Source organism: Chanodichthys erythropterus, chromosome 4, assembly GCF_024489055.1.
Source record: "Chanodichthys erythropterus isolate Z2021 chromosome 4, ASM2448905v1, whole genome shotgun sequence".
Classification (NCBI taxonomy): Eukaryota; Metazoa; Chordata; class Actinopteri; order Cypriniformes; family Xenocyprididae; genus Chanodichthys; species Chanodichthys erythropterus.
Genome location: NC_090224.1, coordinates 33,325,316 through 33,349,429, shown reverse-complemented (window position 1 = coordinate 33,349,429; position 24,114 = coordinate 33,325,316). Strand labels below are relative to the sequence as shown.

Genomic DNA, 24,114 nt, shown 5'->3' with positions numbered 1-24,114 from the left:
TCGAAACCGTTTAGTTACTCAAACGGTTCTTGCTACAACTTTATATATAAACATAGTACTTTTTTTGTAAACATAGTAGGCTACTTTACACAAATGGGATTAAAGATTGACTTAGCTTGAAATACCGTGTCATGTGACCGTCTGTCCACTCTTGTCACGTGACTCCGTGTTGACGGAAATGCTGCAGGAATGGCAAGAAACGAAGAGAAGCAGTTTGGAAAACTGAACAGACTGTGGCTCCAGAAAGAGAGGGAAGGTATGAGACGCAAGCATGGTTTATTTAACCAAGTGAAAGTCACACTAATGTGAAACTACAGAAAACGTCATCGCTATAAATGTCCGTGTAAGTTTGTGTTCTCACAATCGGTTGCACATAGTCAGTGTGCGGCATAATGTAGGCCTATCTGTGTTTTTATTTCCAGAGGGTCGCATTAAAGATGTCAACGTGTCACGGCCAAAGCTTGTGAGAAATGTCTTTGTAATGCATCAATTATAATTTCAATGAGTCCGCTTGTATAAATGACGCCCTTACCTGTTTGATGGATTTTTCTGACATGCAGGCAACGTTAAATTCCGTGGCAGCAGTGAAGAAGTGGATGCCGAGCATCAAGAAGGAGATAGAGTACTATCTGCAGGTACTGATCATACTGAAGAACTTTGTTTTCTCCGACTGTACTTAGGTGAGGTAAAGGGGGAAATCAGGTAGTGGATCAAAGCACTGAGGCAAGGGAGGGGACTCAAAATGTTTCCAAACTTAAAACATATTGTATTGTATTTATTTACTTACTTATTATTTGTATTGTTGTCCTACTTACAAAATTATTTTAAATATATATCATTATATTATTTGCAATATACAGCGTGGATTTTAATGATAATTGTCTGCGGGGACAACCCTCAGATGTGGTCCTATAGGTCCTCAGTTTCCTGTTCTTAGCTGACAGGTGTGGCACACGGTGTGTCTTCTGCTGCTGTGGCTCATCTTCTTCTAGGTTTGATGTGTTGTGCATTCAGAGATGCTCTTCTGCAGACCTGGCTGCAGAATGCAGATACTCTTCTGTAACAAGTGGTTATTTGAGTTACTGTTGCCTTTCTATCAGCTCAAACCACTCTTGCATCAACAATCCATTTTCTCCCACATAACTGACGTTCACTGGATATTTTTTTCTTTTTCAGACCATTCTCTGTAAACCCTAGAGATGGTTGTGTGTGAAAATCCCAGTAGATCAACAGTTTCTGAAATACTCAGACCAGCCCATCTGACACCAACATGAGATTGCCTACACCCAACCCTGATCCCTAAACCTACCCATCACTGTAACCTCAGCCAATGAAACTGGTTGCAGGGCGGGGATTTCCACTGAACCATTTGGGAAAAAAATCACGCGACACCAACCACCGTACTACATTCAAAGTCACTTAAAGGGATAGTTCACCCAAAAATGAAAATTCTGTCATTATTTACTCACCCTCAAGTTGTTTCAAACCTGTACACAGCAAAATCCCCAGAGTTAAATCAACTCTCTTCAGAGTACATATGGTCCCTCTCTAAATAGTGTTAACGTAACACTAAAGCAGAGTTAAGGTTAATGAGATAATTAAGCAATGAATAAGGCTGTGACTGAAGTCAGTTGTAGTTCTTGTGTTTCTCTTTTCTTCAGTGATTCTGCTTGTTAACAACAGGTGTTCATCACTAATGCACAATCATCACTTAATTAATTGCTTAATTATCTTATTAACTTTAACTCTGCTTCAGTGTTATTTTAACATTATTTAGAGAGGGACCATATATATGCTGAGCAGAGATTTTGCTGTGTATGAATTCCTTTCTCCTGCTGAACACAAAAGAAGATATTTTGATGAATTTGGGTAGCCAAAGAGTTGATGGACCCCATTGACTTCCATCGTATGGGAAAAAAAATCAACTATTTGGTTACCAAAATTCTTCAAAATAACTTCTCTTGTGTTCAGCAGGAGAAAGGAATTCATATAGGTTTGGAACAACTTGAGGGTGACTAAATGATGACAGAAATTTAATTTCTTCCCCATTCTGATGCTCAGTTTGAACTTCAGCAGATCATCTTGACCATGTCTACATGTCTAAATGCATTGAGTTGCTGCCATGTGATTGGCTAATTAGATATTTGTATTAATGAGCAGTTGAACAGGGGCACGGTCAAGCTCAAACCGGTGCGCAACGTTTTGCTACAGTTTCCGGGATGAACGACATGTTTCCTGGAAACGGTGTGCAACGGGTTTGAGATACGTTTTCTCTTGTTTGGTGGGTGTGTCAAAAATGTCAGCCCAATCAGCATCAACATGCATATAAACCACTCAGTATTAAAGAAACAGCGTCAAATTAACGTCAAAATAAATTCACAAGAGCATGTATATTGTTTGCACATGTTTATTTACATTAATGGCAAAATAAACTTAAAGGTGCCCTAGAATCAAAAAATTAATTTACCTTGGCATAGTTGAATAACAAGAGTTCAGTACATGGAAAAGACATACTTTGAGTCTCAAACTCCATTGTTTCCTCCTTCTTATATAAATCTCATTTGTTTAAAAGACCTCCGAAAAACAGGCGAATCTCAACATAACACCGACTGTTACGTAACAGTCGGGATCATTAATATGTATGATGACCCCAATATTTGCATATGCCAGCTCATGTTCAAGGCATTACATAAGGGCAGCCAGTATTAACGTCTGGATCTGTGCACAGCTGAATCATCAGACTAGGTAAGCAAGCAAGAACAACAGCGAAAAATGGCAGATGGAGCAATAATAACTGACATGATCCATGATAACATGATATTTTTAGTGATATTTGTAAATTGTCTTTCTAAATATTTCGTTAGCATGTTGCTAATGTACTGTTAAATGTGGTTAAAGTTACCATCGTTTCTTACTGTATTCACGGAGACAAGAGCCGTCAGTATTTTCATTTTTAAACACTTGCAGTCTGTATAATTCATAAACACAACTTCATTCTTTGTAAATCTCTCCAACAGTGTAACATTAGCTGTTAGCCACAAAGCACAGCCTCAAACTCAGTCAGAATCAAATGTAAACATCAAAATAAATACTATACTCACAAGAATCGAAGCATGCATGCAGCATGAATGACGAAACTTGTAAAGATCCATTTGAGGGTTATATTAGCTGTGTGAACTTTGTTTATGCACTGTATAGCTGCACTTATAGTTGAGAGCTCAGGAGGGCAGGGAGCGAGAGATTTAAAGGGGCCGCGCAGCCTGAATCGGTGCATAGTTAATGATGCCCCAAAATAGGCAGTTAAAAAAATGAATTAAATCTATGGGATATTTTGAGCTGAAACTTCACAGACACATTCAGGGGACACCTTAGACTTATATTACATCTTTTGAAAAGACGTTCTACGGCACCTTTAAATAATAGGAGCTGGATAGTATAGTATAGATCTGGAACTTCTTTAAGTCTGTCTAAATATCATTTAGTAATTGCAATGTCTTCTGGTCCATATCCTTTCCTTAGGAAGGTGTGCTAGACACTGATTAATGTAACAGAGAAATGCTATACTTATATATTTTGCTATTGTATTGTGTGATACTTTCATAAACGTTCATAAACATAAATCACAATAATTGGGAACCACAGTTTCCACAAATCCCTTCACTCAATTGGGATGTTCTCTTTTATTCTGGACGGCAAGGGCAGTGACCGTAACATCGAGCGTATTTTGCAGTAGGCCTATTGCATGTATTTGTACCGACTTCATCAGGCTCCGAAAATTCTTCAAAAAGAACACACAGAATGGCCTTCTCAGCTGCCATAGTTGCAACTCTTGCATCATCAGAACGGGGTGTTCAACGCACCACCGTTTCCGATTAAAAAACATTTTGCAATGTTTTGTCAGGGGCCGAACACAGCCCAGGTGTACCTAATAAAGTGGCAGGTAGCTTTATTGCATGAGTAGCATTGCAACCTTCAGCAACTTCAACATTGTAACATGTACAGAATTTGCTTTACATTAATAACAACAATTAAAAAAATAATTATTAATCAAGTATAAATATGATTGTAAATATTATTATCAGAATTAGATTTATTATCAAGTATGCATACACACACATGGAATTTGTCTTGGTGACAGAACCTTCCAGTGCACAGTCAGAATGACAGCAATTAAAACACAGATAATAATAATAATAAAGATAGATTAAATATCATAACTGCTTAAACTAGCCTAATCTGATTTGCTGGTCCCCCATCCTGGTCGCGTGGGTGTGTTGTCTGATTTTAGAGCGGTTTGAGGCCCTTTTTAGCTGGTCAGGATGAGAGACCTGCTAGACCAGCATAGAGAAGCTAAGACTATGCATTTTCATCAGATATGAATATATCAGTTATGAATGTCTATTTTTGTGACCATTCACTTTTTTAAAGCGCACCTGTAGTAAGCAGCTCCTCTCTGAGCTCTTTCCCTGAAGCCTCAATTAGTTCCCTCTGCTCTAATGTCTCAATCAGTAAACTTTCATATTCTTACTGTAATGTCTTTTTCTGATCTGCTGTCTGTGGGGTCACATGACATTTTTGGGAGGTTGATTAGCTTCCCACATTAGGATAAGAGTTCTTATCTTTCCTGTCACTTGCATTTTAGAAAACCACCTATAACAGTTTAGATTCATCTAGCTAAATAGATTGATTTTGATTTGTGCATTGCCAGTAAACAATCTGCACATGCTTGATGATTTCTTATCAAAGTTAATATAAATACGATCATTTGAGCTGGGATGTCATTGACATACACTGTCTGATTCCCCTGTTTGAAAACTTGTCAAGTCACCTTTATTTACAGTATAAAGTGCTTTATTAAATACAGATTGCGATAAAGAGGAAAATAATGTTCACATAGTGCAAGATGAGAGGAAGAGGGGTTGACAACCTCAGTTTTTGATAGTGATCTTGCACACCCTTTGCAAATCATGCACAAACCAAAGAAATTAAGATATTGTCTGTTTGATCATGAGAGTCACACATTAAAAGAATATGATCATTGATTTGATGATAAATAATAACAGGTGCAATCTGAAAAGCCTTGAAGTCAACAATCACTTCTTAGACTAAATGCAAAAACACAGTAAAAAAAAAAAAAAACTAGTACTTTAAACTAAAAATAAATCATGATTCATATTAGTATCTGTGCATCTGGTTCAATCTTTGCATTTGTATTTTGCAGCAGTCGCAGTTATCTCATTACCCAGAAAGGAAGATAGACGAGTTCCGTCTGCATATCGAAGAACTCGAGAGAGAATACAAACGCTACCTGAAGAAACTGCGCTCCCTTGACCCTACCTGCAAACACAAGCCTTGGGAACCTCGAGCATACACCAAGAGGAGGCAGGAGCCAAGCCATCAAAACACCTGTCAGTTTATACCTTTAAATTACTAGTCTTGCAAAACTTATTTCAACATTCACTTGTGTTTTTACTGATCAGATAACTATCTGATTTGTTAAAACTGTTTCATTTACACTTGGCCTCATAAATGCGTCTTCACAAAATGAATGTAAATCCGATATTCAATTCCTGCACATTGTTTGCAAATTCAACAGAGTTCACCCAGTGTTGGGTAAGTTACTCTTAAAATAACAATAATAATAATAATTAATTACTAGATACTAATTACATCTTTACTAATTACTCCCTCTAAAAAGTATTGCATTACTTATTACAAATTACTTTCTAAATCCCATTTCAACCTCAACCAGTTGAACAATACTAGGATAGACATGAAACTGCTCTTTTCATTCTTTCAAATAAATAATATAAAATTGCATAAATTATTCTTGAACTGACCAAAGTATTTAAAGGAAGAAAGTTGCATTAAAACCATTTTAAAGGGTTAGTTCACCCAAAAATGAAAATTCTGTCATTTATTACTTACCCTCATGCAGTTCCACACCCGTAAGACCTTTCAGACAAATTAAGATATTTTAGTTGAAATCCGATGGCTCCGTGAGGCCTTCATAGGGAGCAATGACATTTCCTCTCCCAAGATCCATTAATGTACTAAAAGTGGTTCAATATTAAAATTTATAAAGCGACGAGAATATTTTTGGTGCACCAAAAAAACCAAAATAACGACTTATTTAGTGATGGCGGATTTCAAAACACTGCTTCAGGAAGCATCGGAGCATACATGAATCAGCGTGTCGAATCTGCTGTTCGGAGCGCCAAAGTCACGTGATTTCAGCCGTTGGCAGTTTGACATGCGATCCTGAATCATGATTCGACACACTGATTCATTTGTGCTCCGAATCTTCCTGAAGCAGTGTTTTGAAATCGGCCATCACTAAATAAGTCGTTATTTAGTTTTTTTTTTGGCGCACCAAAAATATTCTTGTCGGTTTATAATATTAATATTGAACCACTGTACTCACATGAACTGATTTAAATATGTTTTTAGTACATTAATGGATCTTGGGAGAGGAAGTGTCCATTGCTCCCTATGGAGGCCTCACGGAGCCATCGGATTTCAACTAAAATATCTTAATTTGTGTTCCAAAGAATAATGAAGGTCTTACAGGTGTGGAATGGCATGAGGGTGAGTAATAAATGAGAGAATTTTCATTTTTGGGTGAACTAACCCTTTAACATTAGACATTTAATTTTAAATTTTCTGAGTTTATTTACACTAAGGGCAAATAGTGTCCTTTGTTGGCAAATGCTATTTACACTAGCTCCGCCCACCAATGTCTGGTTGGGCCACTCAAGTTTTCAAAAAGACGATGGAATTAACTTCTTCAGTGGCACAACAGTAGCGGGTAAAAGACCTGGCTATTAATGCGATCCACACTGGTTCGAATTAGCCTTTTGCCGAGCTCACATTTATTTATTTTTTTATAAAAATGAAAAAAAAAAATGTTCTAAAAGTGGAAATAAACTGCGAACCAGTGTTTAATAATATTAAAAGTGTTTTTGGGTAAGGTTAGAGGAAGGTGTACGGAGGATTTTTATTTTCCCAATAAGGCAGCATCCAATAATTTTAATAAATATAATCATTTACACTCTATGATATTATTGCATCCTGTTAAATTACGAAAATACTGAGGTAAAAATAGTATCTGCCAATATAAAGTATATATAGCATCTAATTACTGTTTACTCTTATTGCAAAGAACTGATACTTTTACATGGTGTAAATAGAATCTTTATTTTCACCTAGTGTAAATAGCATATTGCTAAGAAAATGCTGCTATTGTCACTTTGTGTAAATAGCATCTATCTCTTTTTGCACTTAGTGCAAATAGCCGCTGCCTTTAATTTTATATAGGATTGTTCAATAGTCTATATACAGTATTTAATGCAGTTACATCAGAAGTAACTGTAATTATATTACAGAAAAATTCTGAGTAATACCTTACTTTACTTTTTCAAGGGAGAAGTAATTTAAATTACAGTAATTAGGCTAATTACTCAGTAATGCATTACACCCAACACTGGTTCACCTGACTTAAAGCAACAGATATGAGCTGCATTTTATTTATCATCAGCTTATTTCAAGATCAATATCTGCATCTTCATTGGTGAGAAAATATAACGCTCACACTTTTAATGAACATGACACTGTTGAGCCTTCAGGATGTGACACCGAATGTTGAATTTCATTTGCGTCAGTTTGCGTGTCTTCTTGCTGAACAAAGATGGGTGATGCGTGTTGCAGAAGCGCTGTTATTTCTCGCTACCGGAAGCCGGTATGACACTGTCACACGTTTTTTTATGAGTAAAATTTAAATATATGGCTTCAACAACCACATGCGTTTACACTTGTCCAGTCTTTCTGGAATGTGTCTATAACCACGTCCTGAAGTGGTCTCGAAAGTGTTTACATCTGATCAGAGAGTGCATAAAATGACCAGGAGTAAATAGGCCCATAAAATCAGATCACATATTCTTCTGTTTGATCAGGGGTGCGTTTCCCGAAAGCATCGTTAGCCAACTATGGTCGTAATTCCATCGTTATCAGCATTGTTCATCGAGTCGGTGTTTCCCGATAGCTTAGTTCCAACCAACACCACAAAGTTGTGTCGTTGGAGTAAGCTCTCGACCTGTGGTTAGAAGCATATTTACTTGTTTGCATCACATGTGGACTTAATAAATCCTTATCTTAAGCAAAATAAGAAAGCTGACTTTTAGTGCAAATTATATCTTTTATTTCAAATATATACAAATGTCAAGAATAGTTTGTCAAGTATTTCTTCTATGATGCATCGTACTATGGTAGCGAGTTACTTTATTGTTGGGGAAACACCCCATATATGGACCTCTGATGAAAAATGAAAGCATTAATGGAAAATAAAAGCTTAATCAAGAGATTTTCAGGCATTATGTTGATTATCACAAAATAATTTCAACTCGTTCCTCGTCTCACTGTTGAAAAAGTGAGAATTTAAATCATATATGGATTGGCACTATTTCTTAAGGAACAAGTGGAAATTAATTTTTGTGGTAATAAATTACTCCTATATCAATCAACACAAATATTGTCAATTTGGCCTAATGGATTGTAACACTAGAATATACCATTAAAGTGTCTTCTTTGCAGCCACTGTCTAGTCTAAAGGTGCCATCGAATGGAAAATTGAATTTACCTTGGCATAGTTGAATAACAAGAGTTCAGTACATGGAAATGACATACAGTGAGTCTCAAACTCCATTGTTTCCTCCTTCTTATATAAATCTCATTTGTTTAAAAGACCTCAGAGGAACAGGCAAATCTCAACATAACATATGCAAATATTGGGGGCGTACATATTAATGATCCCGACTGTTACATAACAACTTAATTCTTTATAAATCTATCCAACAGTGTGTAATGTTAGCTTTAGCCCATTAGCCACGGAGCACTATCAAACTCGTTCAGAATCAAATGTAAACATCCAAATAAATACTATACTCACATGATCTGATGTATGCATGCAGCATGAATGAACAAACACTTTGTAAAGATCCATTTTGAGGGTTATATTAGCTGTGTGAGCTTTGTTTATGCTGTTTAAGGCAAGCTCGAGGGTGAGGAATTAAAGGGGCCGCAGCCTGAATTGGTGCATTTCTAATTATGCCCCAAAATAGGCAGTTAAAAAATGTTTTTTAAAAAAAATCTATGGGGTATTTTGTGTTGAAATTTAACAGACACATTCAGGGGACACCTTAGACTTATATTACATCTTGTAAAAAGATTTGATGGCACCTTTAAGATATTTAGAACTAAGAATTTTTTTTATATAGAAGAACATTTACCAAACTAAATTTTTATCATTCATTTTAGTATTTGGAGTATTTTATCTTTTGTTTGATTTCTTCCTTGTATAAGATCAGCACACAAATAGAGACAAGCACAAAAATAGCAATGCACCAGGAGAAAAAATAAAGAATGCACAATTATAAGTAATATGCATCAAGAAAACACTGAAACTACTTTAGGGTAAACAGAGCTCATTCATATGAATGGCTGCATGTACATGAACAAGAACATACTGATTTAGAATATGTTAATATTCTGATTATGCACTCTAAAAAAATGCTTAGTTGTTTCGACCCAAATTTGAATGAAAAATGGACAAACCCAAAATCTAGCTATAAAAACCATGTTAAAGCAATGAGGAGTTTTTAAACTTGATTTTTATAAGCAGCAATTATTTCAAGAAATACAATGACCTATGTTTTGCTATTTGTAAAATTTTTGTGTGTTGTTAAATGGACATTAAAGGTCCCGTTTTTCGTGTTTTTTTTTGAAGCTTTGATTGTTTATAGTGTGCAATATAACATGTGTTCATGTTTCGCGTGTAAAAAAACAAAGTATTTTTCACATAATTTACTTATCTGTATACCGCTGTTTCCACTGTCATAAAAACGGGCTGATGACTTCTATGAAGTCCCTCCTTCAGAAATACGTAACGAGTTCTGATTGTGCCAGCGGTTCCTGTGTTGTGATTCGACAGCATCTTAGCGCACCATCTAGTTAACAAAGCTAAACAGCGTTGCCCTTTGTGTGATAAGTTACAGAAACTGTTAAACGCACCAACTTAAATGATAAAATACACTTACCGGTTCTGGTCCATAAACAACACCTTCTCCAGACAAAGAGGGAACTGCTCCATCTTTCAAGAATAAGCTTTGTGCGAATCCGGCATTAAACTGATTGAGATTGAGGAAGCTGTCCTCAGCAAAATGTGCTGCACATAGTTTTACATGTGGATTATAATTTTCGGGAACCGAGTTAAACATAAATTGTAACCACTGATCTCTAAGTACAGCGTCCCTGGGAAGGCCAAACAAAGGTGATTGGACTGTGGGATGAAAATAACAGCGTTTCGACGACATGGCGACAAACAAACTCTACAAACGCAACTCTTGCTCTTCTCCGTGGGAGCGCAACAAGACCACACCCCCTTTTTTGTGTATTCCTGTGGGCGGAGGTTAGTCAAAAAACAGTTTTAGTGACGTCATTAAAGAAGGAAGTAGAGGGATGTAGTCCAAACTCTCGCTTGGCATTGAACTTTGAGCTTTAAAATTTTACAGATTTAATTTATACTCTAACAACAACATTACACACTAACTAAAGTTTGAAACATGGGATCACGAAGTACGGGACCTTTAACGAGAACTAAATTGATAAAGAGTTAATTAAATGGCTAAAAATGACCATAATAAAGAGCATCTCCAGTATTTCCACAAAACAATAACGGAAAAAATCATGTTGTTTATTTGGAATATGCTGATTATATGGACACAGGAATATTCCAGTTGCTGTGGATTATGTAAATGTCAGAATAAAAGCTTAACCAGAATATAGATCTTAATTGGAAAATAAGGTGCATGTAAATGTAGTCCTTAGTGTTTTTCAGTAGTCAGTACTGAAATTTAAAAACATGTGACGCTTTGAGCAGTGTTGAGCAGATTTGTAAACACCTGATTGGCCATTGTGTTCACGCGCTGAACATATATGTCTGTGATTGGCTACAATCAGTGTTGCCAAGTCAGCGGTTTTCCCATGGAATTAGGCTACTTTCATGTCTGCAGGTTGAAGCGACCCCAATAACGTGATATTTAGCCCCTTGGAATGCTAATTTTATGAGGGGAACCCCGGCAAAAATGCAGATTTTACCCCACAGGATGCTAGTTTTGAATAGCAATTGGGTGGGTTTTGTTGTGAAAACCTGGTTACCCTGGCTACAAAGAACAACACACTGGAGCGTATGAAAGCACACGTTAGTGTTTGAAAGTGCTACTGCTGATAGACGCCTACTTTCAAGTGCTGTGTAAGCGCTGAGTGTAGAGTGTCATTAATTTCTATTACAACATGTATTTTTGAAGTGCTGATCATTGTAGACCCTGTTCCTGAAGATCTACCTTCAGGCAAAGTTCAGCTCCAGCCCTGCTCAACACACCTGTCTGTAATTATCAAGTGCCTCTGAAGATCTTAATTAGCTGATTCAGGTGTGTTTTATCAGGGTTTGAGCTAAACTTTGCAGGTAGGTTGGGCACCCCTGCTGTAGATAATCACAGACATATCCGTGAACACAATGGCCAATCAGAGGTGTTTGCAAATCTGCTCAACAGCGCTCAAAGCATCACGTTTCTAAAATTTCAGTATCGACTTGGTATCAAAGTCTGTACTGTTGACAACACTATTAGTCATTATTCTGTCTTTTTGTTTTTTTAGCCAAAAAACTGTGCCTCCATAGCAGAGAAGAGGATGTTATTGAGGACACAAAGGCAACAGGAAACCACACATCTCTCACTAATATACAAGAACTTCCCTCCCCATCAGCTACTGTTTCCACTGAAGCCTCTGATCTCCCCGACCAGGACCTCCCGCTGTGCTTCGATCAGGCCCGGATTGCGATGGCGGTGGCCAGTTCGCGCGTGGCTCTCGCCGGGCAGCAGCAAGACACAAGTACACTGACTCGAGTGTTGCTCACCGGCCTGCCCAACCTCCACAGCCTCCCGCTAGCACAGGCAGCAGCAAACGAAGGAACGCGGCAGCCTTCGAATGCTGAAACAGACCAGAGTAAAACCAAACTTTTACCGGGACTCGGCTGCTACTCGTCGTCCTCCGATGAGGAAATATAGCTTTCAGTTCAGTTTGTGCAATTTCATCATGCTCATTTGACGATGAAACATTAGCTGTTTTTATTTTATTTTGTTGTCAGTTAAATACATTTAACATTTGATATTCATAATTTCACTTAAATATTTTCACATTTGGTGCATGAAACTGAAACTTGAAAGAAAAAAAATTCCATGTGAAACCTGAAAACTGTAAATCACCTGTGTTTGTGTGTTTATACTGTTTGTCTTAACCTAGAATATTCCAGCTGTGAATGTGTTAAGATGATAGTCTCAAGAACTGAAAGGAAATGGTTGAGGTGTGGTTAGAGTAATATTCTGAATGGGAATTAGTGATTGGTTGTTGTCATAAACAGAAAGTAAGAAGTGTTTACTTTTACATAAGTTTATCTAAGTACATCTCCTCCGATGTCTATATGGTTTCAATTTCAACCACAAGATATTTTACAGATTGATGCCATAGATTGACACCTTTTAAGTTGCACGACGAACATTTTATTCTCGTTCTTTACGAAATCGATCATGTTCTGGTGCTTTAAAAGATGAAGAAAACAAACACTGATTTGAAGATCTGATAATGTAATGCTTAATCATTAAAGCAGTCAACTCAAGAACCATATGAAAGAAAAACAATGCTCTTTGTTGAACTTCAAAGTGCGCAGAACCATTGAACACCCTTCATGTGAGATTATTTGCTATTACTTTACAAACCCCAAAGTTTCAAATTGACATATGTTGAAGTCTGGTATATGAGGTTTGATAATGCATGCACCACAGCAGGCTTCATAAAAATGACTGTGAGACTTTTAAACCCTCAGTATGTACAGGGATGCTGAGTCAGAGAGAGAGAGAGAAGTCTGCGTTCACCAAAAATACACCATTTTTCCTACAGTTTGGTAACTGAACTAGGGCTTTGCGCTGCGGCCCACGATTCGACCCCAAAACCCCTCATACATCAGCAACAAGAACTGCTTAGCAGGCAACACTTCTGGGAAACTGAGCAAGAGCAGACTGTTGTTACTAAGCAGAAGCGGTGATGTCTTACTCATTCAGAATGTCATTGTGTGATTTCTAGCACCTTTGGCTACAATTGCTTACACGGTACACAGGGTTTCCCATACCTGTGAGGTGAAGTAAGGAAACTGATGCAACTACAGCCAACGTCAGTCGTCAACCAAATATTTCCTCCGTGGAGTTTACGATAAAAGATTTTTAGCCGTGTTCTCATGCATGACATTGAAATGTCTTGGGAAAAGCTTTGCTCGCAGTATAAGTTTCAAATTTACTACAATGTTTCAATGACTCAACACAATTTAAATGGAATAATTGATATATGGTTATTACCAGCCTCAGATTTATTATATATAGTTGCTTTTTTTTAATACTTAATATAATTTTGTAACTTAAACTTAATGTAAATAAATACAAATAAATCTAAACCATGTAACATTTGGAACATTTTTGAGGTATGAACATTAAAAGAAAAAAAAAAAAAAAAAAAATGGTAACACTTTATTTTAGGGTCTTTTAACTAGTTGCTTATTAGCATCCATATTTATAGAATATTAATATATTATTAATACTTATTAATGCCTTAATATGCATGACCTTATTCTACATCCTTAATCCTGACCAATAATAAACTTACCCTTACTAATTTACATTTACATTTATGCATTTGGCAGACGCTTTTATCCAAAGCGACTTACATTGCATTATACTATACATTTGTATCCGAGTATGTGCAATCCCTGGGATCGAACCCATGACCTTGGCATTGCTAGTGCCATGCTCTAACCACTGAGCTACAGGAAAGCTCTACTAATAAAAATGACCAGTAAATTAGCAGTTATTGTTTTCCCTATACTAAAATGTTATCCTTTGGGGTAAAATCTCAACAAATTTAATTAGAGTATTAGTAGATTGTTAGTTGTTAGAGTTCGGGTTAGTATAAAAAGTTGATATGTAGTTGACCACATCAAAATGTTACCATTTTATTTTTATATACGTTTTCTGGCATTTTAGTTCAAGTTGTAGTTTTTATCCATTTACATTTCAGCTTTAGTTCAAGTTAAACAATGAAAATTAGGAATGTTTTCTTTTATTGTTAATTTTGAACACTTTGATTTGCAGTTGCAAATCTAGACTACATGTGGCAAAAATCCAACCTTTCCGACATTTATGGTATATTTTTAATTACTGGCTTTCGCATCATTGCGCTACATGATCACAAAATTCCATTTCATGTTTTTGCGGTATCTTCACCCAAATGTCTGATTAAATCATAACTTGATCCACTTTTGCTTTTACTCATGACGATAACGCGAGTTTCCGCTGTTGGGGAGTTTACACTGCTTTAGCTCCTCAAATGCAAACAAGCGTGAGAAAAATGGGAAGAGGGAACAATTTGGGGGGAAAGGAGCAAAAAATGTACATGCATTTATTACAATACTAATTCTTTAACATTCTTTATCATGAATAGCATGAGAAGTGGGTATATGAGGGTGAGGCCAAGCAACTGACAGAAAAGGCGGATTATTCCAGGAAGGCTTAACGGCTGATGACATGCAAAAGGGTACGCAGCAAAGTGAGGGGTTAAGGTGATGCCTTTCTGCCTCGCTTGGTTTCAACCACATTATTCACCTCACTGTCATAGCCATCACCACTCTCATGCAGACCCCTGAGAATGCAGGCTGCAAGATCGAAAGAGCACACACACACTCATATGTGTTGAGAGCGTTTCATGTGGCAGCTCCTGTTCTTTAGTGGTATGTAAGATTGGGTTTACTGAAACTCATTTTCTGCTGCATCACTGTTTACAAACACTTGAGCAAACCTCCAGATGTTCTAGATGCAGTTAAATGTTTTGCATATGATGATTGAAAATAATTTTTTCAGGGTTCGGCACATTTCAGTTCAGTTCAACTTAATTACTACATAGGCACTTATTGTAGTGTAAATGGTAATGGGAAAACAATGCTCGCAAAACATTTGCATTCCCAAAAGAAACATTGCATTCTCTCTAGTTTTGTGTTCTCCTGAGAATATTTTATGTTTGCTTGCAAAACTTTTGCAGAACTCAATGTTTTTGCGTTCCCCAGAGAAACAGGAATGTTTGAGTTCATTTGCAAATATTTTGTGTTCGCTTTAAAAAACATTGAAATATAGTTTTTCCTTACATTTTATAGTATTTCCGTCTTTTGAATAAGAGTTTTGAAAGTAAACGCAAAGTTTTTCAGAAGCAGTGTTGGAGATGTTACTTTTAAAAGTAATGTATTACAATATTGCGTTACTCACTAAAAAAAAGTAACTAATTGCGTTACTAAGTTACTTTTTATGGAAAGAAATGCTTTATGTTTCTTTTGTGTTTTGCGTTGGGCTTGCTGGTTTGTTTTTAATAATAATAATAATAATAAATGTATATTTTGGCCTTTTCACACCAAGGGCCAGATTTACCAACAGCTTGTGCCAGCGCAAACCCTCTTTTGGCGTTAAAAATCTACTGTCAGGATTTACTAAAGAGTAAGTGCACTAAAGTGCAAAATTAGCATTGACTTTATTGACCGGAGTTTTCCTTCAGATGCAAAATTTATGGGAGGAGAGTATTTAAATTAATCGTGCAACACGATTTACTAATGTTTGCACTAGTCAACTTACTGGTATTTGCGGCATTAGTTAAAGGTACAATATGAAATTTTTTTGCAGTAAAATATCCAAAAACCACTAGGCTAGTGTTATATATTTTGTCCAGCTGATTACAAACAATATCTCTAATGTTTTCAACTACTTGTAAATCATGAGAAAATTCCCATTCTAAACAGTGACACGGGGCAGTGCAGTCCCCTGTCAATGACGTCAGTTACCTTTGTTACCACCTTTACTGACGTAGAAACCACATGACAACAGTGCTGTGGACAAATGCGGAAGTAGTGTCTAGCGTCCAGCAAACCACTGCTTGCTTCAAACAGTTCCTTATTTACTTCTTGCACGTTTTATGGTGGATTGTGTTACTTATTTATGGAACATAATTACTGTTTACCATCTCCCTCTGGTTCTGTCGACAAGGACAGCTCCCGTAAACTCATGACCGGAAAAGCGGAAGTGGCGCCGGCGACTGTGTCATAATAAAAGTCCCGCTGCTCGTGAGGCGTGTGTTGATCAATCGCTCCAGCTCCTCGTTCAGCTCCCGCAACACTCGGTCCTGCTCTGCTTCATACTACAGTAACGTTAATAATCGCATCCACGAACATGAGTTCTTCCAGACTCCAATCCCTATTCTTTTGCACCGTCTGTTGAGATGCAGACCACATGTCCCAAGTTTCCGCTCTAAAACTTGGCGTCATCAAACTACGCCTTTGTTTTGAATAGGCTTCTAGCGACCTCTAGCGGAAAAAAAATATCACAAATTGTACCTTTAAAGCCCCCCAAAAAAGCATGTCTTAACTTATTTTGCGACATGGTTGCAATTGTGCTGCTAGGAGGAGACACTGCAGAGAACAGAGAGCGTGTGTTAAAAGGGAGTAAATATTTTCCACTCTTATTAATTTCTTTGGAATGCCAGAGGAAGATGTTATTCATATGTTACATGTAATAAGTTGCACCTGTGTCGACCCACACCTGATGAGCATCAGCTCTGCTTATTTGCGACCCAATGCTAATTTGCGCTGTTCTTGGTAGATTGCGTTGGTCATTATGTAAATGCTTTGACTGCGTCTGCATTCTGCGTCTGTGTTGCGCGTCAACAGTAGATCATGTGCAAATCTTGCCATTCTCATCGATTTGTGGAATTGCGCGCTCATGCTAATTTGCCCCGTTTAGTAAATCTAGCCCCAATTGAATAAGCCTAAAGCTGAAGGAAATGCGGCAAAGACATTGGTTAATAAAGTGAGATTAAATACATAAAGTATATTTTTGTAATTATCACAGGTTTGCATAACATTCTGCAGTATACTACAATAACCATCATGTTCACACAGCGTACACACTTACTCCTGATTTCTCTCAACATGGGGACAGGAGAGCTGTCAGTCAATAAATGGGAAAACAAAGTAACTAGCCTTACTTATTTGAAAAAGTAACTCCGATGTTTTGTTGTAAATTTAAAAGTAATGTGTTACTTTACTAGTAACCTGAAAAAAGTAATCAGATAACATATCTCGCATTATCACCAACACTACTCGGGAAAATGCAAAACGTTTGCGATCGAACACAAAAGCATTGAAATATAATTTCATATTTTTACAATACCATGTCCCCTTTGGGACTCCATATATGTCTTCTTTTTTTTTCTCACTGTTTTTAATATGTAATAAAATGTAAATTTTATGTAGTCCAACAGTGTGACCCATGCATTTTTAAATGAATATTCCAATTAGTCATGCATAATATCAACAGGATTTGCTAAGTGTTTGCAGTATAGTAACGCATTTGAAGACTTGCTGCTAAATGGGTTTCTATTCTCAGTCTACCTTTGAACATTAAAGGATGGCAGACAGGATGCTGGTGGTCTTTAAAAAGATATGTGGCCCTTCTGAGGAACTCTTTCTAGGTCACAGACAATCCTTTGCCACATATGCAGATCATATGCCACACTGACCTATGGAAGAGCCTGAGACCGACAATGGTTTTGATTTGTTTTAGTGCACTGATGGACTGAAAGATAGATGCATGATTGAATGAAAAAAAGACAGTTGAATAAAAGTTAAATATTTATCTTCAAATTTCATCAAAGTTTTGGCTTTTTTAATATAATCAAACCAAACTTTTGCCCAGGAAAGGCATAGTTCAACACTATTTATTGCACATAGGTCTTTTCCATTCAATCAGTTAATTTCCAATTAATCGCTTAATTTTAATACTTCTGTGACCAGATTGAGCCTGGAGTTGAACTTGGATTCATGAACAAATTAGTTGAAATTGTGATCAAATCATTCAGTCTGCTTCATTGTAAAAATCCCACTCACTGACTGAGTCTGATATCAATTAATCAGACTAGTTTGTTTATGAATTGAAGTTCAAATCATTGATTCAAAGATCCAGTCACAATGGTTGTGAAGAGAATTATCAGTGAATAATCATGTCTGTCACACAAAGTTATTATATGGCTTCATATGATTTGAAATACAGCACATAAGTAAATGGATAATTGTTTTTTGTTTGTTTTTTTTCACTTTTTTTGACCATATGTGCTAAAGTTATGTCATTTCATGGAAAAGACATTTGAGTTTGGAAAGACATAAGGCTGGACGTAAATGTATATGACAGAATTGTTATTTCTGGATAAACTGTAAGATTTACAGTTTATCCAGAAATAACAATTCTGTCATATACATTTAATTTTATATATATATATATATATATATATATATATATACATAAATTTATTTTGGTATGCAAAGGTTACTAATAACTGTGTCAGAAGCTTGTTGCCTGCAAGTGCACAGAAGACTGAATATGAATAGTTTCCTGTCCATGATGTCACCCTCATAACCCTTTCAGATTTGACTTTATGCGCATTGGTTCACCACAAATGTATGCGAATGCTGATTACTGACTAAAGAAATGAATAAAATATCTATCCTATACACAAGTGTGCATGACAGAATGAAGGAATTGATCAGAGTGAGATAGTGAGTGAGATAGACAGACTATGTGTGTGTGTCAGTGTGTGTGTGTGTGTGTGTAGGTGGGTGGGAAGTCTAAACCACACTGCAGGACCTTTTTAAAACTGATGTTCAGCAACAACTTTTTCAAGACATACTCTTTTGTTGCTCACACCTTCACACACTCTTCTGAGCTCTGCAAGCATGAGCAATAACTTTGGCCACCCGTCACAACCGGTGTTCATGGTGGATTCTGGCGGAGGTCATCCTAAACAGCATCGCTACTACCAGCAGCAGGTGCCCAGACACACACAGCATGTGCCCAGACACACAGAGCCACCCCTGGTACCCTGTTGGACGTTCCCCCCTGCCAGAGAGGAGATGAAGAAAAGGAGCTGGGGAAGGTTGAATGGTGGGATGGCCTGGGTACTGACTTTGATACTCCTGCTGGTTTTTGCAGCCCTGGCACTAGGAGCCTATCAGATCCTGAGGTTACAGTCTGAAGTCGAGCGCCTAACACAGGTAAGAGCTACTGGGCAGTGCATCATATATATATATATATATATATATATATATATATATATATATATTATAGATAGATAGATATGTGTGTGTATATATATATATATATATATATATATATATATATATATATATATATATATATATATATATATATATATTATAGATAGATAGATAGATAGATATGTGTGTGTATATATATATATTATAGATAGATAGATAGATATGTGTGTGTATATATATATATATATATATATATATACACTTTTTACATATATGTAGAGCCAAACATGTATTTTGATGCATCAAAATGTATGAATGTTAATGTATTAAATGGCCTATGATTCAATGATTTATTACATAAAGTGACATTTAATTCCAGTAATTATATAGCACAAGCTAAACATTTCACAAAAAGTTGTAAACTTGTCAAATAATAGTTATACAGTTAAAATAAAAAAATATATATATCATCAGTATTTAGACACTTTCTGGCTACAAGATGTTATTGGATCATGTTCATAGTTAATGTGAAGAACTACACCTGTGTGATCCTGAGGGAAAATTAGTTCTGAAAATTTTGCAATTTTAATATAACTCATGTCCAAATACTTCAGTGTATATACTAGTTCACATACACACTTTTCACACCAAAATTTTGAGATAATGATTTGAAACCTTGATAATTATTCACTCAACACCTGGAAAGCAGCCAACCGCTCCATTATGTGTTTGTTGTGTCATTTGAATCTCTTTGAAGTGCATGGCAGTATAATTTTTCAGTTTCCATTCTGACTTGTGCACGAGACTAGGACAGAATTAAAAGAGAGAGAGAGAGAAACTTGTGGTCACTGGTCAGAGGCTACAGGATATCCTCTACTTCAACCTAACAGTCTAACACAAGCTCCTCTTTCTCATAACTTAGAGTCAATTCACTTTAGGCATATGTATATTTGCAAAAAAGACACACTGAATGCACACTAATACATAATCTGTGACAATATTGAGCAGTTTGTGACCCTTATTTTCGATTGCAGGAAAGGCCCGCACAAATGCAAAGCGTTGCTCCACAGAAACAAGTTGGTGAGTTGCATGACCAAGTTAGCATTTACCAGCTTCACCCTCTGCTAAATCTTACCTGGTGAACATGATGACCTGATGCCATACTTTATTGTTCAACAGGCCTGAATCCTGCTGAGCTGAACAACAACAAACGAAAATTTGCTGCACACTTACTAGGTACGATTTGGATTCCGAAATGCATTTGTCTTCATAGTAAACCTCTGGTTACACTTAATTTCGATAGTCATCTTTATACATACTACTAACTATAAGTAACTTTGCAACTACATGTCAACTTATTCTCATTAGACTATTAGTAGACTGGTTGTCTGTTTATACACACACACAAAAAGAATTGTCGATTTAACTTAAAAAAAAAAAAAGTTACCTTTTTGCCTTAATTTTGAGTTCATTGAAATTAAAAATTTGAGTTAATACAATGAAGGCGATTGATTTAATCAACAGAAACTCAAAATATTATGTTATCTGAACCATATTCATTATCTAAGTTGATTTGACAAAAGAAAAAATGTTGGGATAACAAATCATGAATTTTTTTTTTTTTTTTACAGTGAAGGTGTTAGTAGAATAAGTTGACAAGTAGTTGCAAAGTTACTTATAGTCAGTAGAATGTCTTAAACATTCTTTGCTTGTCCTGACAAGAAGTTTTAAGTTAAAAAGACTACCTGTACTCATTAGATGAACAAAAGTTTTTAAGTTGACTTTGACTAGAGTGAATTAGTTGAGTTAACTTAAAAAGTTGAGTGCGATAGGTTGCCTTATTTTTTTCAAGTTGGCTCAACTTTTTTTTTTTAAATGGTCTTGACAAGAAGTTCAAAATACTCCAAAATAAGAATACTGGTACTCATTAGATGAACAAAAGTATTTAAGTTGATTTTAACTGGAGCAAATTAGTTGAGTTAACTTAAAAAGTTGAATGTGATAAGTTGCCTTTTTAAGTTAGCTCGACTTAGCAGATATTATCTAACGACTGCTAGTTGACATGTAGTTGCAAAGTTACTTATAGTTAGTTGAATGTCTAAAGTGAACTATCGAAATAAAAATTATCCATTTTATATATATATATATATATATATATATATATATATATATATATATATATATATATATATATATATATATATACACACACACACAATACAGTATGTTACTTATAACTTTTTTCTACAATAGGCCGTGCAAACCAGAGCCCAGCATCTGGAACTCTGATGTGGGAAACAAAACATGGCGACGTCTTCATAGAAGGCTTCAAGTACAGCAATGGCGGCCTCCAGGTTAACGAGAGTGGTTTGTACTTCGTTTACTCCCGAGTGGAGTTTCTTTCACCCACGTGCAAATCCGCAGACTATCACGCTCACAAAATGATTCGGCAGAGAGGCAGCCGTACCCAAGTAATCATGGAAGATCACCAAGAGGGTCTCTGTACGCCGGGGACAAACGACCCGTGGATGATGGGAAGCCATCTAGGCTCCCTTCAGCATCTCAAGGAGTCTGACTTGCTGTTTGTCAATGTCTCACACCGCCATCTGCTCAGCAAAAACTTTCACCACAATTATTTTGGCCTCTTCAAGATCCACTGATCATAGAGGACAACTAGGCGATGCTTAGGAAGGGCATGATTGTGAGTTCAGATAAGGAGATCAGCAGTCTTTGGACTATAATCAACCCTGAGATCCTTACCGCTTCATGCCTTCATTGCAATGCATCAATCATATATGATTTTGAATGTATCAGTTGCCTGTTCTTTTCTTTTAGAAAGTCGTGCAGAAGAATTTCAGATTGAATGAACACTAATATGCTTCTGTATCAGGAGAAGGTAAATTAAATAAAAATATTTATGGTCATTTAAGTCTGATTGTATATTAATGTGATCAATGGTCATATTGACTGAATAATAATGCCTCATAAATGTGGTCAATAAAACGTTAAATTCTAAAAAAAAAATGTTGATTTCACACTGAATGTGAATTGAGGGAAAATGTCTCACTCTTTGAGAAAAAAAATAGTATTTTGTGGTGAGCTGTTTCCATGCCCACTAATATTTGCATGTTATAGTGGGATGATTGTCATTGTGAAATGATGCTGATTTTTGTTAAAAGTTTCCAGAGCTATTTATTTTGAAAATCGAAATAACGTTCCTTCATTTTCTGTGTCATGTATCTCATTAAACATATGAACAACTTAATAGTGCTAATTTGTTGAGAACAGAGAATAATTCTAGATGAATGTGACTGAGTTTCTAGTCAGCTGTTTTTGAATATCCTCTATGGACCACAAGGCAACTTTTGCAGGGTTGCGGGTTCATTCCTCGTCATTTCTGCAAAGACCCTCAGGTTGGCTTCATTGCAATGTTGCTGAGCCACACATAAAGATTTAAGGGGTTTTGTGCAAGCATAACTGTAGCGGTACACTCTGTACTTTTTCATTTCTCATGCTTCCTTCCTGTGTTTACATATGGCGTTTACAGGGGTCATAAAGCTTTGATGAGATATGAAAATGAAAACCTGCTTTTATCACTCACTCACTCACTCATTCATTCAATTCAACTCACGAGACACAGTGTAAATTTCTTAGTGTCGCTCTCAGCTGTGATGTCTTATTTCTAGCCATTGAAACAGACACTATGTGAGTAGCAAGGTCTTGTCTCATAATAGTTTGTGCTTCTAAGTATCTTTTTCAGTCTGATCTCCTAGTGAAACTGTGTGTTATGCAGTACTGTGTTTTTGTTTTGTGAATCTATTACACCTCAGTATTCCACTTACTATGAGGGTGTGTGGAAACAAGGCCTACTCAAGGCCTCACCTCCTCCAACTCTTTTGGACAGGGAAACACATACACACACACACACAGGAAGTGACCACTGGAGAATCATCACCCACAATCCATCCACTCTCTCAAACTCTGCTTGAAACTAACTCTGAGGGCCAATATTAGCACATAAATGGATATTTTACCATTTAAAATGACAACCAATAAGAACCATTTGTAAGGCACTGATTTTGATTTCAGTACATTAACATCCAATATGTTGTACCTTGACAAGTACATACTTCTGTACAGTCTTTCTGTGTGACATTGGTATGATCAAACAAACCTGTGCATACCCAAGTAATATTTTACATGAATAAAGTTCTTGTGTGTACAAGAACAACTGTAGGTGGTACATAAATTAGCTCAAGTTTCAAGATGAATCACTAGGACTCACCACCCAGAATCACATGATCATAAACGCCAAAAATACTCAAGTGAGCAAAGTCTGTAGACTTCAGTAATGGGCTTGTGGAAGGGCCCTCTTTGAAGGAGTTCAGTTTCTTAGTTTAGTTAGGGTTGAAAACCCTCAGACACTTTCCACAGTGACCAACCAAAGATGCAAAATAGATTACAGCCTACAGAAGACATTTATTTACCACATCAGATTTAAAAACATGCACTTTTTATAGGACAGATGGTATCAGTTCTGACCCCAAAAAAAGAGCTGATTTGGCCCAGTAATACTACAGATGTGTGGGCTTTTATATGCTTCAGCTCATGTCATTTTACCAAAGGCTTTGCAGAAAAGGGAGTCACTTTGCACAGACACAAATGCATTCTATTCTCTTGGACTACACAATCCAGAGAGGCTGTATTGGTTTAAAAAAAAGGGTTAACTTAACTTAAAGGTTTTTTAAGTATTTACAACTTATTTTTAATGTGTACATTAAGGAGATCCTACCTTAATGTTCACTACCGTGAAACTAGTCTGAAAAAAAAAAGTTTTAAAAATCTACTTTAAACACTTGTCAAGTTCTTAG

General features: G+C 36.4%; 2 protein-coding genes across 3 annotated transcripts; both read left to right on the top strand.

The window, feature by feature from the left end:
- Positions 1-169: 169 nt before the first annotated feature.
- Positions 170-13,418, top strand: si:dkey-86e18.1 (uncharacterized protein LOC557342 homolog). The gene is made up of 5 exons (XM_067384778.1): positions 170-256; positions 423-463; positions 561-635; positions 5,222-5,408; positions 11,710-13,418. The coding sequence occupies exons 1-5, from the start codon at positions 190-192 to the stop codon at positions 12,117-12,119; spliced, it is 780 nt and encodes a 259-aa protein (XP_067240879.1). The 5' UTR covers positions 170-189; the 3' UTR covers positions 12,120-13,418.
- Positions 13,419-18,604: 5,186 nt separating this feature from the next.
- Positions 18,605-22,581, top strand: faslg (Fas ligand (TNF superfamily, member 6)). 2 transcript variants are annotated; one of them, XM_067383456.1, is made up of 5 exons: positions 18,605-19,240; positions 20,278-20,323; positions 20,423-20,479; positions 21,497-21,944; positions 22,079-22,112. In XM_067383456.1, exons 1-4 carry the CDS (start codon positions 18,923-18,925, stop codon positions 21,901-21,903), a joined length of 828 nt encoding a protein of 275 aa, XP_067239557.1. In that variant the 5' UTR covers positions 18,605-18,922; the 3' UTR covers positions 21,904-21,944; positions 22,079-22,112. The 2 variants fall into 2 exon arrangements, with proteins under 2 accessions (XP_067239557.1, XP_067239556.1); XM_067383455.1 differs by having other exon boundaries at positions 21,497-22,581.
- The last annotated feature ends 1,533 nt before the right edge of the window (positions 22,582-24,114 follow it).